Here is a 20,488-nt window from a genome sequence, read left to right as displayed (position 1 = left end):
GGATGAAAATGATGTATATACGTTATAGATCTATATATATATATATATATTTAATGAAATATATGAAAAACTTGGAAAGAGGGATTTTCAAAGAAAATGAATATTGTTCGTTTGTGTATGTGAGAATACCGGCAAATGGATTGAATAATTTTCTCTATTTTCCATTTTTCTTCGGAGATGTCAGACGTGGCTGATTATGGAGACAGAAGTTGGCTCACAACGAAGATTATATGGAATTGTATGTATACATGTAAAAACATCAGGGGTTACCTCTTATGTATATACGAGGAAAATCCTTTTTTCGAATTTTGTTTGTCTGATCCCTTAAAATGATTTTAGTTTATAAAAAAATAATCCTTAAGACCAGTATGATTTAATATAAAACGTTTATTAAGGCTACGTACTAAGTGATGCCAAAAAAATTTAAGTTTAAGTTGAAAAATAAGGTCTACTTTAAAGAATATATATATATATATATATATATATATATATATATACGTGTTTGTGTGTTATTGTTGTTATTGCTGTTGTATGTGTGTGTGTGGATATGTATATAGATCCCATTTGCTTCCTTCTCGTCTGCTTTCGACTTGCAGTTAGTAGTGCACACCAGGACGCGAAGAAAAAAAGTGACTAAGGTAGGGGAGTGTTCAGACGAAGAACGAAAGGAAAGAAAAAGAAAGGAGAGCATCTTATTTCTCAGCTTTTTCCACGCTACCATTCATCTCCACCCGCCTATCCCTTCTCGTTTTTCCTAACTCTTGTAATCCGCTTTCTCATCTCGTTAATACTCTCGCCTGATTTTTCTCTCTCTCTCTTTCTCTCTCACTCCTACTCATTTGTTCATTTCACTTGTTATCCTTGTCAGCTTTTTCGCATCGTTGCTTAATAATTCGAATTTAATAATCTCGTTCGATCGTTAAAGAAAAAAAAAAAAAAAAAAAACAAAAGAAAAGAAATTGGAGCCAAAACGTAAAAATATATTTTTCATTGATGAGTTTTTTACTACTCTTTTCTTTTTTAATTTTGAGTTAAAAGAAATATAAAAAAATTAGAAAAATAACTGTTATCTTTCTCCGTTTTGAAAAATATATATTCGAGTATTTCTAAAACTTGCTCTGGATATTTATATGATACAGAATGATACAGATATATTTATATGATACAGATATGATACAGAAAAAAATACAAATATATATATATATATATTAAAAGATTGAAATAATATTGATTAATATTGTACAAAATATCGAATATTCCTCGAAATAAGATTACTCATGATATGATGTCTACCGTATGAGTAGATTTCATAAGAAAGAGAGAAAGAGAGAACGAATATATACAATCTCGGATCGACGAGCAAAAGAAAGTAGCGAATATATAATAAAGTCTCCTGGTGAAATCTCTTTGTACCTCATATATATATATATATATATATATATATATATATATATATATGATAAAAGAAGTCTTTTGAAAATAACTGAAAATTCGTCAAGTGTAAAAATGTTTGAGATCGTTCTCTTACTTCATTTAAAAAGGCATCTGCGTCACGATACATTTTCCCGGATCTCGAGATCTTTATTAATAAAAGTGATAAAAGAATTAAAGAGAGATAGAGAGAAAAAAAGAGAAAGGGAGAGAGAGAGAGAGAGAGGAAAAGTATTTCATAACAAACAATAAATACGCATTGACTTGTTTATACTTATAAATTTAGATAAAATAATTCTTATCATTCTTCGCACGAAAAATTTATTCGAGTTTCGAAAAAAGAGTATTCAAATGCTTCTAAAACTCGCTCTAAGTAGATACCTACTCGCGATAACATAAAGAAAAAAAAAAGAAAAAGAAAAAAGAAAAAGAAACAAAACCTAATACGATGAAATTCGAGAGATAGAAACGTGACAGGAATCGCATAACGACTATGATTAGATCGTAGTAGGTACTCCACTTAAGGGCATTGCTTTCATTTGAAAAGAAAATGAAGAAACAGAGAAAAATAAACAAAAAAAAAAAAGAAAGAAAAAAAGAAAAACAGAAAGAAGAAGGAAATTACCGTATTTGTAAATACACGAGACGTTCGTAATTACAACGATGTGCAATAAAACGTTTGTAATTATATGTTTTAATATAAGAAAGATACACAGGACAGGCATTGTCGAAAAACAGTTTGTTGTAGCACGAGCGCACGCGCGCGCGCGCGCGCGCACACACACACACACATATGTATTTGTAAGAGAGTTTCCTTTCCGAAAGAACGACAATAAGAAGGAAGAATAGAACGGGTATAGAACGAGTCGTTCTATACCCTTGAACATTCAACGATCTCACGTTCTATCGAATTGCTTGGTACATATATGTTTATATGTATGTCTGTATGTATGTACATATATATATATATATATATATATACTATTTGCACCCACGCGTTTATGTCGTACAAAAGTCAACAATGAGTCTTCATGGAAGCAACGAAAGAGAAGAGTTCGGATTATGCAGAATCGAACGAATATATAATTCAGTATTTCACATCCTCCCACGATGTTATCTTTAGACGTGCACTATGGGACGTCTAGTAAAGTTTACGCCCATGTACGTGGAATAATCAAAATATTTTTCTTTAGTTTTCGAAGGAAAATCGAATTCTAAAAACTGCCTCAATTCGAATACTTTTACATTCGATCGAATACAAATGCTCCTCCTCTTATAGCCGTTAAACGAATAATAATTGAATAAATAAATAATAATTGAAAATATAAAAATAAAAAAAAAAAAAAAAGAGAATGTAAATAATAATAATCGAAATGAAAAAGTAAATATTGATCGAAAAAAATAAAAGAAGATAAATTAGAGTGTGTCGTTGTTTTCGAGAAAATCTATTCTTGATTATTTGTTTATGGATAACGAAAGAAGATTGAAAGAAAAACGATCGAATCGAATTGAATTAAGTCGATTCCAAGAGAAGAATTAAAAGAAGAAACGAAAGGATTTCTTAAGATTTAAAGTTGAAAAGAAAATTAACTTGCTTCATTCCGCTTGGTTACTCGAGATTGGTGATGACGTTAACACGCGTGCTGAAACTTGTTGGTGAGAGATAGAGAAAGATAAAGATAAAGAGACAGAGAGATAAAAGCGTACTCCAGATCGAAGCACACAGAGCTAGGGATACCGCACCCCACACGAAGGGACGGTGTAAGAAGGAGGCAGAAGAATCTGCGAGCACGCGCGCATTCCGACTACATACACATACGCACACTCACACAAATAAAACATATACATTGAAAAGGGATCTTCTCGATTGTACAAGAGGAACCCGTATAAGAGGAAGAGGAGGAGGAGAAGAAAGAGGAGAAGAAGGAGAAGGAGAAGAAGAAGAAGAAGAAGAAGAAGAAGAAGAAAGGTGGAGGATGGGACGAAGACGAAAAAGAGAAAGAGAAAGAAAAGACGGAGAGGAAGAGGAAGGTTCACACACGCGTGTCAGGGTAGAGGGCGAGGGGGTCAACGACCCAGGGGAATGTCGAGGCATCGGCAGTCGCTTTAAACCGTTCTGGGACTTTGAGAAAGAAAGAAAGAAAAAGAGAGAGAGAGAGAGAGAGAAAGACACATACAGAAAGAGAGAGATTATATGTGTATGGCTGTGTGCATGCATGCGTGTGTGAGAAAGATAGAGAGTCAAAGACACACATACACACACACACACACACACATATATATATATATATAGAGAGAGAGAGAGAGAAAATCAAAGAGACACGGAGAAAGAGAGAGAAGCTTTGCACGTACGAATATACGCGTGTGTGGTCCTGTGCCAAAGGTAAGGATAGTTCGAGAGGGCAAGTGAGGAGGATAGAAGCATCGAAGAGGAGAAATGAAGCAGCTGCTAGTAGGTTGTGGTGATGGTGAAGTAAAGGGTGAAGGGTTTAGTGGGTGGGTGTGCAAAAGACGGCAATCTCGGCACCCATTGAACGTCGCCTAGAGGTGTTTAATGAGAATAGTCGAGCTTGCTACGCGCTTACGCTTGACCTATATAGGCACAACGACGACGGCACTGACGATGACTACGAGAACGACGATGTCTGCATTTGACTGGCGTAAAGCCGACGAAGACGAAGCAGCAAGAACGGTGAAAACGGATGTCAGAGAGGAGGCTGCTAGTTCGTGGTTGGGCAGAAAAGGGCTCCCTTTCGACCATTTTCTCCTCTCTATCTCTTCCTTATCCTCTTCTCTACGCTTTCGTGAACAATGGAAATTCGAATGCGACGAGCTGACTGAATCGTAACAATTTTATCCTTTCTTTTTTTCATCATATATTTCTAACGGGAGATTAAGGATCATGTATAAAAGGAATCAATGTTATATTGAAAAAGATGATATAGCATTATTATTACAATTCAATTTTGTCTCGATCAATAAATTATACCTATCATTAAATTATCGTTATTATTTATTATTATCGTATAATAATAATAATAGAAATATATATATATATATATATATATATATATATTATTGTTATTATTCTTATGTAAAGTTCGAAGAGTGAATTGAAAGAAATTAATTTAGAGATTTCAGAAATAGGCTAATACTTGTTTACGAGTCTAACAAATAACTACATAGAATAGAGATTACAGTAGCATTACTATACAACGTACAACGACAACTATTCTTAGTGGATTAACTAACAGGCTTCAATGGACAGGTAAAGTCCAAGCGTTGCACGTTAAAACCAAGATAACGATAACAAATGACATTGATGAGAGACGAAAGGAATAAGTAATGAATATTGCAAAAGTGAGAATAGATCATAGTAACGTATATTAATTAACTTACCAATAGAATACACGTGTACATAAATTCTCCATTTCGTAACTCAGTCTCGATCGAAGTCAATAATTCTGCATTTTATTATGGCGGACCAATGCTAAGCGAAATAATAAACAAGTCATAAACTCTTCGTACGTGCTCGTAAAAAAATATAAAATGTAGATGCGATGATACGAATATAGAAAGAAAAAAAAAAGAGAGAGAGACAGATAGAGAAAGAGACAGAGGGAGAGAGAGAGAGAGAGAGAGAGAGAGAGAGAGAGAGAGAGAGATAGATAGAAAGAGAGAATAAAAGATAAAAAGAGATAGTCCGAATGGTCTATATGTTAACGATCCAAGAGCGGAATCCAATTTAAAAATCAGTCTGGTAGCAACGAGTATGTCTGTGCGTGGGCCAGGAAGTCGTGAATCGAGTATGTTGCATTAAATCTTGTCAACGTCGCGTTGAACCACCGTAGTAAAGAGCTTAGTGCGTCGTAAATGCATAATGCCATTAAAGGGATCACGTTGCTCGATGAGAACGACGAGAGACAGTAGAGGAAAAAAAAAAGGAAAGGATAGAAGAAAAGAAAAAGAAAAAGAAAGAGAGAATGATAGAAAGAATTTTGTAAGTTGTTAGAAAGCAATGGTCAAATTCGAAGGGCCGAAGAAAAACGGTATGAATTCGACACTGAGAAAGGGAAGAAAAGGGTGTGGGAGGACACGCAGTGCCATCGCAATAAAACTACCTACAAAGAACGGAATCGGTCGTTTCGTTCTGCGTTATATATTCGATATGCAAGCGATTTGAAGAATAGGCAAGCTCGTAGGAAACTTCTTTGAATGGGACTCGGAACATATTCTTCCATTTTAGTAGATATATATATATATATATATGTATATGTATATATATATATATATAAAAAGATATATAGATATATATACCTATATATAAGTATATGTACTCATATAAGTGTGTTTGGAACTATAAGATATATGGATGTCGATATTCATACTAACCGATAAACGATTTTATAGATATGTAGATATTAAGAAAGGAGGAAAAAAATTAATAAATAAAAATATGTTGATGAAGAGAATAAAAATTTTCTAATATTTGTAAAGTAAACTCATTGAATTTGTTAGAAAAATTAAATTGATACAAAACATTGTATATAACACTTTTTTGGTTGAAGAATTATACGACAGTGGCGTCGTTCGTTGGCACTTTGTTCGTTGACGCCTCGTTTAACGTCAAAAAGCAATGTCGGATGTGCGAACGAGCGAAGAAAATCAGGATGAATCTGACACCAAGGAAACGGGAAAGAAGAAGAAAAAAGGAGGAGATTGAGGGATGAACACGCTCGTACTCAATAAAACTGCCTACAAAGGTTCTTCCTTAGAGTACTACTATCCACCATGCGACCTCGTCGGCCTTTGATATTAACTTTTATAAAATTAAAACCTCGAATTTCACAAGCGAGAATCGTGGAGCACGATGTAAAGGAAATCTGTATGTGCTTGAGAGAAAGAGAGAGAGAAAGAGAGAGAGAGAGAGAGAGAGAGAGAGAGGGAGAAGGAAATAAGAGAAAAAAGTCAAGAACGAATTATAATTCTTATCGTTATTACGATCCCCTTCATTCTATTCGATCCCTCGAAGTCGATCTTTTGACATGAAATACGACTCGAATAATCGGGGTCGCAGCTTGCCGGAGACGTTAAAAGAAGGGAGTTTAAATTATTATCATTGTTAGAAATGTATCACAATGTATAGTTAAATAATGAAATCATTTCGTTCCTTGTATGCCAATAAGAAGAAATTTTACTTAAATATCGATACTTGATACTTGGTTATGGTGTAACGTTCATACATCACCGTAACGCTGACAGCAAAGTGCAAAGGGTTAAACGTGTATAAAACACTTCGAACATAATTCGACCTCGAAGGATCTCACCGCGAACGAAGGAAATGCGAGTAGATGAATGCCGAAGAAAGACCTAGAGCCATTAAAGGGGCTATAATAAATAAACGCAATAAATCTAATATCGTAATAATATATATATATATATATATATATATATATATATATGTATATATATATGATACTACAAATCATATGGAGTGTAAGAACGAGCACCGGTTCGTTTATTGGGTCACGCGTTAACCATGAATGTAAGCGGTTCGCGTGAAATGTAATTTCTTCGATAATAATGAATGTAATTTGTTACCTTATAAATCATTTATCTCGCTATAAACTAATTGCACGTGGAGTACACGTCGTATTGCAGTTAGTGATACGACAATAAAATATTTTAATGTTTTTTTTTTTCCAAAGGAACGAAAATGTAACTTCGTCAAATTAATTTCTATAATTATCTCGAATAAGATTAAGAGATCGATCATGAATATTATATATATATATATATATATATATATATATAATATAAATATATTTAATCATTTTATCGGTAACATCATAGCGACGCTAATAACGTCTAGAATATATTTGATATTCAGTCGTAGACGATAACTCAGAACGATAATTAAGATAAAAGATAAGACTAATTGCTCTTTACTCAGGAGAGGCTTTATTACCCTTTGGTATATTAACCCCTCTAATCACCATGAGTTGATCTACGGGTGATCCACATGCATGACACATGAATACACATACTATAATAGAATGTGGTCAACTGTGATGTCCTTCAAATTTTCCATCCCTTCCTAATGAGTCCTTAGACCCTTCCTATTTCGTTTCCCCATTCCAAAATCTTTCGACAAATCGCTGCCAATCGCTATGATCGCAAACAACGACGTTAAATAATCCCTAGGAATCGTTAGATTCGGGGCACCCTATCAAGATTCTTTGCGTGTGCTTCCTGTAACTGTGTTGTGTGTATAAAGGGATTACCGTTGACACCGTATTCTCCCTTTTCCGATGATGAGAAGGACCGAAATACAAGGAAGAAGGATGGAATAATGCGAAATACCAGCAACACAGTGAAAGAGGTCGGTGCCTAGCCATCCCCAAAATCAATATGAATGCCTCCACGTGCAGGATATCTTCGGCACTTTTCTTTCCCTGTTCCTTGTAGCCCTCTGTCTTGAAGTACCTTTATATAGGATGGACAAAGAAAGAAGAAGGCCCTTGGAACTGACAAACTGCCCCATTCGTTGCAATCGAAGAGACGAAAGCGCCTCTTTCTTCATCGTCGAGCTCAGTGACAAATTTTCTCTCTTGTATCGTCATTTCTTTTTTCCTCTTTCCACTTTACTCCTCGTTCCAACGATTCCTTTACTTTTTCTCGATCTCTATCTCGTACTTACATTCTATTCGTTTATGTCCTTTCGTTCTTATCCTTTCTTTGTTATCAGTAAAATTCTATGGATTCAGTTCGAAAATAAAATTAAAATATTTTCAATCGATTAAATATTCCATGATAACGAGTTTTTTATATCAATTTTTGAGATAAACATTTTTGTTAACATAAATCGTTACAACGTAGTTGTCGTAGTGATGGTCGAACGAGAATGAAAAAAGAAGAAGAAGAAGAAAAAGAATAAAAGAAGAAAATGGAGACAATGTTATGCTAATATTGTCGTGCCTTTAAGGAATGTATTTATTGAATTTTTTTCCTCGTTCAAATTGCATTCCACCATGGTCGTGAACCATCGATTTGATTTTACATTCCGTGAAAACGATTGGATTCCTCTCTTGGTCAATTTAAAGACGATCATAAATGACTAGATGTAGAACTTATCTGTTTCTTAATTTTACCAAATTTATTATAAACTCTTGCGAGAGGTTTACATTTAAAGAATTAACTCGTTAATCGAGCGATAAATAAATAATTTTCTCGAGTAAATGTTACAGCCGATTTTATTCCTCCGACGAATAACATTTTTTACGATAAGATACTCTTCGGTTTATTTGATCGGTCGGACTTGATTACGTTCGAAGTGCGAATTTCGATCGAGATCCATCGAATCGAGAGATATCCTGCTTTTATGGCTCGTAAAGTGTGAAAGTGATAAAATACAATCGTCAATGATGCAGCCGGATGCTGTTGCTAATATTTCTCTGAACGAGAGAGAGAGAAAGAGAGAGAGAGAGAGAGAGAGAGAGAGAAATATGATCGAAAAATCTTACGTCTTTGAGAACCGACGACGATTCGAGGGCGAGTAGGATGGTGTTGGTGGAGTGCAAAGCTTTCGTTTTCTATTATTCCGATCCGACCAACTGGTGCGTGTGAATAATTAGGGAGCACTCGGAACTGACGCGCGTCTCACTCCTGTTCGTTTTACAACGGAAGATTTTTATAGCAGGAAACGCGTATATTGCTTTGTAGAAAAGAGAAAGAGAGGAAAGAAGAAGAACGAGAGAAGGGAAAGAGAGAGAGAGAGAGAAAGAAAGAGGGTAGGAAGAGGAAAGAGAGAGAGACGGATGGATGGGGTGAAAAAAAGAAAGCATAAAAAGGAGAAGAAGGGAAGAGGTAGAGAAACAAGAGGACGGGGTGGTTAGAATGCGCTTTATTATCTTGTGCAAAACGCGATCTCCCCCTTTTACCCCACTGCCACCATAGGATAGAACAAAAGGGACAAAGGACGTAATCGAAATATTACCAACAGAGAAATAATGCGGACGAGTGGCTCACAATACGTGGTTCTCTTCTGTTACTGAAATTAGTTTAAAAAAAAAAAAGAAAAAAAAAAAAACTAAGAAAAGAAAAAGAAATTACAAAATGAAAATATAAAATAGAAAATGTGATTCAACGAGGTCACCATCGTCGTTCCCTTATCGTTGTCGTCTGCATCTCTTACATTTTACGTTGACATTATTATTCAAAAAGATCCTTCCGCTTCATTCTAGTATTGTCCGCATATTCGTTGTTTATCTTTGTTTCGTTTCGTTCGTTAGATATATTATGTCTAGTTTATATAATCCCTCTAGATAATAATCACACTATCAACGATAACAATATATGTGAGAAAGAAACAATGGATAATTGGAAATGTTAAAACTAAGGATTTCTATAAAAGGAAAAAAAAACAAAAAAAAAAAAGAAAAAAACACAGAAAGAAAAAAAGAGTGAAAAAGAGAAAAAAACTACCAAAAAAAAGAAAAAAAAGAAAAAAAAAAAAAAGTACAGAATAAATAATGTAATATGTAAAAGAACGTGACCGAATGATTTACGCGTTCCATCTCGCATTCGACAGAGAGGCTTTATAAATCGTGACACCTGGTTCTTGTTATAAATTTGGACAAACGGACCACATCGTTGTCCACCGTTGGCCACACGCACACAACATGTAGGTGCAGCCTACATTTTTACATCTCTCTTTTCTCTCTCTCTCTCTCTCTCTCTCTCTATCTCTCTCTCTCTGTCTCTCTCTTTCTCTTTCTTTCTTTAGTCGCTCGTCGACTTACGTCGATCGTATAAAAGGTAGTATATGTTAGCAGGTAACCGGCTAATTCTACCAGCCGGGTGGGGCATTAACGTTAAGGGGCATAAAGAAACGGCCAGTTACACCGAAACTCGTTCTCCGCGACTTGTTAACTTTCACGTCGCTATCGTAAAATCTCATTGGGACTAACGCGTCCGCGAATATCGCGTCGCGCGAACATATCATTGATTCTCTTTGAGAAAGGGAAGAGGAGAAAGGAGTAGACTCATCTGAATACTGGGCCTTCCACTTTTTCTTACAAAGCTGCAGCTCTGTTCAACTCACGACAAACTAAAATGTGTATACAGTTCACGTTTACGCATGTACACATATATGTATGTACGTATGTACGTATGTATGTATCTATTATTTGTACGATCGTATACAAATTAATAGACGGGACTAAGAAATTCTTTATATTCAATTCGAATCTTTCGAAGATTTGTTCGTTAATGCATTCGAATATTTTTTTTTGTTCTTTTCTTTTCTTTTTTTTTTTTTTTTTTTTTTTTTTATTCGAATAACAAATAAATCATTTTCTTAATCATATCGTCGAGAAATTCGAAGCAATTTTTGATTTATCAGCAATAATGTCTGTTTTAAACGTCGATCGTTCGTTTTACTCCTTAGTTGCCCTTATACCATTCTCTCTCTCTCTCTCTATCTATCTATCTATTTATCCATCTATCTATCTCTATTTCTATCTCTCTCTTTCCTTCTTGCAATTTTCGTTCTACCACTGACAATATAATTACTTCGATTCTTCACGTATGTCAAATAAAGGATTAATGGGAAATACAAAGCATTATTTTTTTTTTTCTTTTTTTTTTGTAGCATTAAATTAAGATTCATCCGTTCATCGATCGACCGATTCAAATTCGATCGAGACTCGAATTTTAAGTAGTCCAATGCTACAAACAAGAACTACTAAGTATGTGTTACATCAATTTTGAAAGAGCCCACGAAGACATTCAATTCAGTTAATACAGTGAACGTGAGCGCTTACACATACACGTTTGAAAAGTTAGAGAAGGAAACAAATACGAATACGAACTCCTCCCCCCCTCCTCCTCCCCCCCTCCTCCTCCCCGTCAATTAAGCTTTTTATTCGCGTTAAAACTCGTTGACCTTGCCGGAGACTCGTCTCGCGTGTCCTCCGCTTATCCTCCGCGTATCCTCTCTCGATTATCTTAACTGCTGTCTCGTCCTGCCAACGGCAAGAAAAATCAAAGACAGTTCGATATGTAATTCTTCAATGATTTTAGATATGCCGTGTACTGGTATTAATCAAGGTATGTAATAAATGTGTTGGGATTTTGAGATACATTTTAAAGGAGAAAGTTATTATAACAACTATGTCATTCAGAAACATTAAGTTGATATCGTCTTATACGATTCATATTTACAGTCCGGTATTGTTTTAAGTTTCGTTCAAAAAAAAAAAAAAAAAAAGAAAAAAGAGAAAAAAAAAGAAAAAAAAAAAAGAAAGAAAACAACGAAGGCCATCTCATTTATATGTATCCTATCTCATTTGATGTATAATCTTATTTTCACAACGATCGATGATTTTTTAAAAGAGATAATTATACGAATATATTTTCTTTTTCCCAAACGACATTGTAATTATTTCGTTTAAAACGTTGAAATACATTGAAGTAAACTCTTGATATATGTCTGAATAAATTCGATAGTAAGATCAAAGTTCGTATATATTATTTTGTAGCGTATTAACTTTCCGTTTTCTTTTCTTTTTTTTTTTTTTCATCTTCGCATGCAAATTAAGTCACGTACGGTATGTTCACGTTAAGATCTATCAATGTCAATTCCTTGACAAGTCAAATTGCTATAAAATGATCGGGACAGCAAAAATGTGTCGTTCATTTTATTTCCGTAGGCTCCATTAGGTATGCAGAGAATCTACGATGTGTCTGATTTGTAACGACAAACTGTGATCGCGATATTAAGACTAACGTGAAGAAGCCTCAAGGCAAATTTGATGGCGACTTCAATGGCGACGACGGGACGGGAGACTACCGTCTTAACAACGAAGAGAAGCCACTCCCTTTGCTTTCTTCGCCTCGTTTCTTCTCTCCGTCTGGTTTTATTATAATTTCAGGTAACTTTGTCTCGATGGTACGTATTATACATTCGCACCAACGAATCTTTTCTATTTTAATCTTGCGACTACATTACGATCAGTATAGTCCTTTATAATTCGAGATAATTCCTTAGGTATGCAGATAATAATAATATATTCGAAAGACTTAAGTTTGTATGTTCATACGATGATAAAGATTTATAAGTAATGTATTAGCTTATGCAAAGATTGAAGACATTGAAAAAAAAAAAGAAAAAAAAAAAAAGAAGAAAAAAAGAAAAAATGAAATGAATATAATCGCATCATTATCGGCACACGATATAAATAATAATAATAATAATAATAATAATAATAATAATAATAATAATAATAATAATAATAGTTATAATAATAATAATAAATAAGAATATCTAATATCGAAAATACAAGTGAAGTAAACTGGAAATGAGATGATTCTTTGTATTCGTATAAATGAAAGATTGAGCGCGTGGATATAAATTTCTCTGAACGAAAAAGTCGAAGACCGGTATAAGAGAGGAAGATGATGCTTTCGTGATAATAAAAAAAAAAAAAAAAAAAACCCTGGTCGCGACTTCTCAGCGTTTTTCTTCGAAAAGGTCAGAGTAAAAGAGAGGGCAAGTAGAGAGTCGGGTAATTGCGCGAAAGAAGAAATAAGGCGCAAAGAATGTGAATCGCTCGAGCGTCCTTACGCTTATGACTTTGCCCGTTTGTCTCGTCTTCGTATAATTCGAGTAAATTTTTCCTACTCTTCGTCTCATCTCTCTCTCTCTCTCTCTCTTTCTCTTTCTCTTTCTCTCTGTGTCTATAGTATTCGTTTCGCTTCGTATAATTTAATCTCTAGGTACATTCGTTTTATTCATTCTAACGAGAAGTCGACTTCAATAAAATAGAATAAACATTCGGCGATGCAATTTAATATTATATTGTATATATATATATATATATATCGCGATATTATATCGCAAATTTAATATCGCGTACGATAATAGTTTAGAAATAACTTATTAACGAAAGAAGAAGAATATGCTTTAAAAATAAATAAAAAGAATTTATAAATTTTCGATATCTAACTTATTTCGAAGAAATGATAATTTTGATCTAAAGTTAGAATATTATTTTACAATCGAGAAAAGACGATTAATTTGTCTACGATCCCAAACGAGATTATCGTTCTGACAAGAAACGCTTTAATCGAGAACGTAGAACAGATAGAGCAAGAAATTCGTAAGCAGTATGTTACTTCTCGTTAATGAATTGTGTTTGGTTCCTTCTATCGGGCAACGAAGGTTAACCGCAATCAACGATATTAGATGACTCGGTGCCTAATCGCGGTCGCACCATCTATTCTTCAAACATACCTTCGTGTTTCCTTTAGTTTCCAATACATTAGCTCGCTTAGATTAAGGAAGGTTATCCCGTATAAATACATACGAGAGAGATAGAGAGAAAAAGAGAGAGAGAGACAGAGACAGAGACAGAGACAGAGGCAGAGAGAAAGAGAGAGAGAGAGAGAGAGAGAGAGAGTGAGAAGTACAACTGGGATTAAATATGCCCTGCTATATTAAGCACACTCTTGAGAATCTGATTCCCTTGAATATCGAGGGTCTGTTCTTAAGCATAGAAACTAATGAATAATTCTTCTTTATTAATATACAAAGAGACCCATATAATTAGCAGGATGGCAATGTATTCGATCTAAGGAAACGTCAAGTCCTTTGTATTTGAAGAAAATAAACGAGGGAAAACTTTGACGATCTATCTTACAAATTACTTTTTTCTTCTTTCGATTAATCGTAAATCCATACTGTTCCGTCATTATATTCAAAAGAAAAAATGTTAAATTCGGTCGAATACAAAGTAGTACACATTTATTTACTATGATATTATTAAATTGTTCTTTTTATCTCGAAATTAAATTTCAGAAAAATACACATACTCTTATCTTTACGCTTGTTCGGATGGTATTATCACAGTGACAAAAACAATACACAAACACAACAAAGATTTTTTTAACAAAGTAATTAACGCAAAAGTTACTATCATGATTACTTCCTACCCACAACTTTCTCATGTACATGAGCTGCTATTGTTACTCCTTTTACCGTCTTTGTTACTTTCCGTCGTATTTTATCTCTCGTAAGAGAGAAAGAAATGCTAATATTTTTTACTTACCAGTAAGTGAACCAGTTACCAGTAAGGTAAGTAAAAACTATTAGCTCTCTCTCCTTCTCTTTCTCTCTCTCTCTCTCTCTCTCTCTCTCTCTTTCTTTCTTTCTCTCTCGGGAGTACTTTGGAATTCTAAAACATCGGCAAATCTTTTTTCCCCACATCTTAATCACTTAAGCGTGATTTTCACTTTATTTACACCTTGTATACACACGAAAGAGGCTCATCGCCTCCGCAGACGTTACTCCCGGTAGAAGGGGGTATATATTTCCCCTGCATTACCCTAAATGCGAATATCGGAGGGTCGGATTATACCGCGGGAACTCAACGCGTATAATTTTCTTCGTTGAATATGCAAGTAAAGATACAAACGGAGAGAGAGAAAGAGAAAGAGAAAGAGAGAGAGAGAGAGAGAGAGAGAGATACCTCTCCTACGTCCTAGAGACGAGCAGCAATTTTTCACGAGAGGTTAAATTCAGACGGACCGTAAAACCATTATAATTTTGACTGTATTTTCTTCTTTCTCTCTTCACCGTTAGAACGAGTTACGCGATTAAAATTAACATCCCGTAATATAAATTAATCGAGACCTCTCATTTTTGTTTTTGTTTTTGTTTTATATTTTAACTCGAACGACATTAATTTTCAAAACTTACGATTGATTTTGATTTTCTATTATGCTTTTAATAGAAATAAATAAGATATAAAATAAAATAACCCTCTTTTTATGTCATTTACAAAATCATTTCGACGCGTAGAAGATCACGTGAGTGTGAAAAAAAGGATCTGACGATAAAATTCGAAAGAGTCCTATTTCATCATCGTACAAGATATCGTTCTCGTACGTATATATTGAAATTGTTGAATAGAAGAAGAACGTCAAGATCTAAAATCTTCGCATTATTCCTTACGGATGATAAAATGCGAAAGAAGATATCTGGTTTGACACGTTGAACGTCGTTCTTAAGGTTCTTATAATGAAATTTTAGATTTCGTTTAACCTACGAGAAATATCAAATTCCTAACATCACGAAGTCATTGGGGCAAACGTTGATAGACAAGGACATCCAAAAAAAATAGACAAACTTACAAAGACACGGCTAATTTTTCTTAAAACGATATAGTTTAGTATATCCGTTAAAGGCGTAAACCTTGCCACAATCTATACTTAATCATAATAACATTGTATTATTTTAATCCATATCTATGTCGATTAAAATTATTAAAGTTAATCGTATGTGAGAATCTATTGTTTCGAATGAAATTTCTTCTATTTCTTTTTCGTCCAAATTTTCTTCTCAAACTCTTTTTAAGTTTCCCGTTCGTCAGTATTCTGGTAAAAGATCATCGAGGTTGAAAATACTATGAGACTTTTTTTTTCATGTTACCTTTTTTTTTTTTTATGTCTGTAATACCTTCATGAAATTCAAGCTGGAAGTTCTGCTTTTTCCAGTTAGAAAAGGTAACAGAGATGCGTTCGCATAGAAGTGAAGAGTTACTACTACTTGGTATCCCATACACAGAACATATACACATAGACATGGACATGGATAAACTCGTTCAAATGGAGACGTATGTAGTTGTCGAAAGGGACGAGTTTCTCCTGTTCACAGTACGCGGTCGAATATTCAAATTCCGATGAAACTCCGACGTGGAAATTTTGCTGATCCCTTTAGGGCACCGTTAGAGTCATTACTTGGTTTACAGTAATAGCGTGGCTTACAATAATAAGCCCTACGTGCAAAGTTTATTCCCAGCCGCAAATCTGTTGTTTGATTCCTCCGGCACGAGCTTACATTGGGCGTTTGTAACTTTCGGCTAATTAAGCAACGTAGCTTCACGTTAATTACATCGACGAGAGTTCCTCATTGTATGAATCTTGACATGAGTAAAATGCGGAACATCACAGTAAAGATTTTTATTGAAAAAAAAAAAAAAAAAAAAAAAGAAAAAAAAAATTACAAAGGAGTTCGATTTATCAATTAAAACGGTAATATCGAATTAAATTTGAAACGAATGAATTATTTATTAGTCTCCGACTTGCGTATGGATTACTTTCATTTTTTTTATTTCTTTTTATCATTTTCTTTTTTTTTTTTTTTTTTTTTTTTTTTTTTATATCATACTTACAATAATCGTCAATATAAAGCAGAATAAAATCTTGTTATTCTTTATTGTAATGTGTCCCAATTCAATCTAACATGATTTCAATGAAATCGAATGTCAATTCGTTTCCTTTCCAAATTCGATATCCTTCGAGAAAATCAAAATGTCTAGTTGGTCGATCCCTATGGGAAAAAAGTCCTTCAATTCTCTGAAGGATTTCGATTCGTAGATGGCGATAGAAATTTTTCACATTTCGACGTTATCTAAGCGCGTCGAATTACTTGGTACGTCCGAGCTGAGCGAACGATTTGAATATAAAATTCCCGATTCATCATGCATGCAAAACCGGAAAACAAACAGAGTGAAAATGGAACTTGGGGGTATGTCGGGCCATTATCCTGGGATCTTATTGATTCTTATTATGCAGCGAAGCGTGCTGGAATAATCTATCTTGTCGCGAGTATACGCCACTTGCTAGTAATCGAAGGAAAACAATTTTGGATCGCAACATAATCAAACAAGAAAGTTAATGCTGAACACGATCGCTTCTAATCGTCCAATTAATTTTTCGAGTCTCATTCGACCGAAGGACTTATATCACTATTTTCTTTCTTGTTTCTTTTTTTTTATTTTTTTTTTTTACTTTTTTTTTTTATTTTTTTTCACAATACGAAAAGGTACTCACTCTGAGAGTCTCCAGTTGGGAGCGCACGAATTCCGCTCGGCTGGCAACGTCGGGAATCGCCACAGGAAACGAACCCATGTACTGAAAATAGACAAATAAATAAATATTAGTATTCCGAATTTTGTTGAAAATTTGCAAGGAAAATGATATCTTAATGATTTTGAAAAATGTTTTCGACATTGTTCAATTTAATAATTATATTTTTAATATAAATAAAAATTTATAATAAAAATTTCACGATAGAAGATGTAATTATTAATCATGATGGAAAATGTAATATTAATGAAAAAAAGGGGAAAAAAAATTTCACGTAAGGTACAATTTTAGAGGTCACTTATAAATCCGATATAATAGCGATAGATACGCGCGAGCATGAGCAAAGTTCGATATGGGGCGCAAAGTGAAGCACAGGCGGTGGGAGAACTCGAGAAAGTGATGCGCGATGTAAAGTCATATGGCGCTTGTAACATTCATGGGAGGTGGAGGAAACCAATAACCCCGTTCGAATTATTGAGCGAGTATACGAAAGCTCGAGCAGGTTTCGAACGTTCTCTACGAGTTTTCATTGGTTTATTTCTTATTTGAACGAGCGCAGTGATCGTACGAGAGAAAAATCAATAAAAATGAATTTTTCAAATATCACTTATTTTCACGGCCATAGTTCATGAAAATAAAGAACTCGAATTAAAATATTGTCTATATTTTTTCCTCTGTTCATCTCTTTATTCTTTTCTCTTTATTATTTTTTTTTGTTTTGTCATCTTCTTCCTTTTATCTTAATCTTAACAAAACATAACGCAAATAAACGTGCAATTGTTCGATAACAAAATTAATTATCGATTTGATGAAATAATTGTGTTTCACGACCCACAGGGAATTCCCTCAGAGCTAGAGACTTCTTGGAACAATAAAAAGAATCCAACCTAACCTACGACAAGAATTTCATTTCCCTTTTTCGCTCAGAGGAGATTTTGCCCACCGGTACCAGCCGTCCTTTTTCTTTTCTTCGTAGAACTGCCATTTCCTTTCGATAGTCAATTTGGTTCACGATCATTCGTGTCTTCGAAGAAAAGGAATGGAAAGACGAAGAAGCTTGGAAATTTCGTTTACTTCCTTGACCAAGACGATTCCTTTTGTCACGATTATTTCGAATTCCAATGAAAATGTTTCTACCGTATTTATTCATGCGAATTTTATTTTCCTATCCTTTGTGTATGCTCCAATGGAATTCAAAGGAGTTAAAAACAGTGATATGTATACGTGGAGTTCTCTGCAAAGAAGACAAGTATCGCAAATAACATGTGCGAGTGACGTTTTATCGTGTCGACAGAAAAGAATGATAGAAAAGAGAGAAAAAGAAAAAAAGAGAGAGAGAGAGAGAGAGAGAGAGAGAGAAACGAAGTGTACTCGAAAAGCTGGAATACGTGAGATGATCTGGCAGATATTACCATTCCTTTGCGATATGAAAGATTTTATTCGATAGGTTCGAGTATTAATCATGACGAATTTATTCTTTTAAGAGAAGAAAAGAAATTCATTTCTTTTCATGAATATGAATAAAAATAAACGAACTGAACGAGAATAAAATTCTTAACACGAGGAAATGAAATAATAATAATAATAATAATAATAATAATAATAATAATAATAATAATAATAATAATAATAAAGGTTTATCCATTAAAATTAAAACAAATGTATCGTTCTGTGTCTATCAGTTTTCATTTGCAGCGCGTATCAAATTTCAAAGCCTGGATAGATTAATCCAATATAGTTTAATTATTATTGGATTAAACTATATTCAAACGCGTGAAAACGTCAAAAAGGACAGGTAAATAATAGTCGGTAAGAAATATGTCGGGGTTTCTCACGTATATAAATCTCGATGTAACGAGCGTTGGAAAGATAAGGAAAGTTGGCTCGCCTCGAGAGAAGAGAAAAGAGGATGGCCAAGAAAAGTGACTGAGGCGAAGGGAGAAAGGGGCAGTTTCGTGTTTCGAGCGTGGGCATTGGTCTTTCTCGGTCAAACGCGTCGTCCGACGATTAAATGGTCGATAAAAATAGCGACCCTCCTTATAACGACAATAAATAAAAGCCCGGGGGGTAGATTCCAGGGTCGCAATAAATAACGGTACCTCGTGCAATTATGTTGCGCTTTGGTCCTACATTACGCGAACGTGTTTCCCTCGACGAGTCTGCTTCATATGTATGAACGCGGATACATACTTATCTATAGAGTATGCTTACCATAGTATCAATAAAAATCGATTCGGTATATAAAAATGAATTATAAAAGTTTTTACAAATATTTCTTCCATTCAGTTATCTCAGTTACAATTACATAAATTAAAGTTATATATATATATATATATATATATATATATATATACATATATACATATATTCGAATATATTACTTTAAAAAAAAAATAATTGTATAGTCTATATAACTGTATAGTATAAATTAGATAAGAAAAATGTTATTAATGATTATGAAGTCTCTTTTTTTTTTGTTTTTTTTTTTTTTATTTCCCATGTTCCATTTATTCGTAGAATTATATCCACGAATTATTATGGTACACCCTATATAAATTTCTATATATCTATATATAAGCAAAGAGACAAGAACGAAATTAACGATGTAAATAAAACACTCTATAATTTCTCTCTAACTATAAATATATGTCAGCTATGTATCCGTGACGCACCGGTTCGTCCTTCGCGTTCATCCCCGTTATCGTAGATTCCGTGCCTGCATCTATCCTTTTTCTTACGGTCATGCATACGATTAGAAAGGCGCATACAAGAAACTAACGGATCTACTCAATCGAGTCTGATTTCTTAGCCGCTTTCTCGATATCTTTCAAAGATCTCTTTCAAAACTATCGTTATAATCTACGTCATCATGTTTTCGAACCTTTTAATGGGGAAAAAAATAAAAAAAGAATAAAAAAAAATGACAGAAAGAAAGCCCATCGTCGTTTTTTTTTTATTTTATAATCTTTAAAACGTTCCAAAAGGGCACGTATGTCGACCTTTTTTCTAATTTCCTGAACAATCGAGGATAAAATACGCGTTGGGTGAGAACGAGCGACGAATACCGTAGTAGCTTAGTAACATAGGAACGTTTGAAACGCGCTGCAAATCGACGTCGAGAATTTTA

The 20,488-nt window shown here is 34.1% G+C and overlaps 1 protein-coding gene across 7 annotated transcripts in view; it reads right to left on the bottom strand.

Moving 5' to 3' along the window:
• Window positions 1-20,488, bottom strand: part of LOC118451580 (EGFR adapter protein) — a 197,976-nt gene that overhangs the window by 160,838 nt on the left and 16,650 nt on the right. For all 7 annotated transcript variants that reach the window (XM_085664632.1, XM_085664634.1, XM_035888288.2 and 4 more), the window contains one exon: window positions 17,326-17,406. In XM_085664632.1, the coding sequence (XP_085520758.1) occupies window positions 17,326-17,406 (81 nt within the window). The remainder of the gene's footprint in view (window positions 1-17,325; window positions 17,407-20,488) is intronic.

This window comes from Vespa mandarinia, chromosome 2 (assembly GCF_050613455.1).
Source record: "Vespa mandarinia isolate Hongniang chromosome 2, ASM5061345v1, whole genome shotgun sequence".
In the NCBI taxonomy this organism is placed as follows: domain Eukaryota; kingdom Metazoa; phylum Arthropoda; class Insecta; order Hymenoptera; family Vespidae; genus Vespa; species Vespa mandarinia.
Note: the sequence above shows the minus strand (reverse complement) of the source record. Positions and strands in the feature narration are given on the sequence as shown.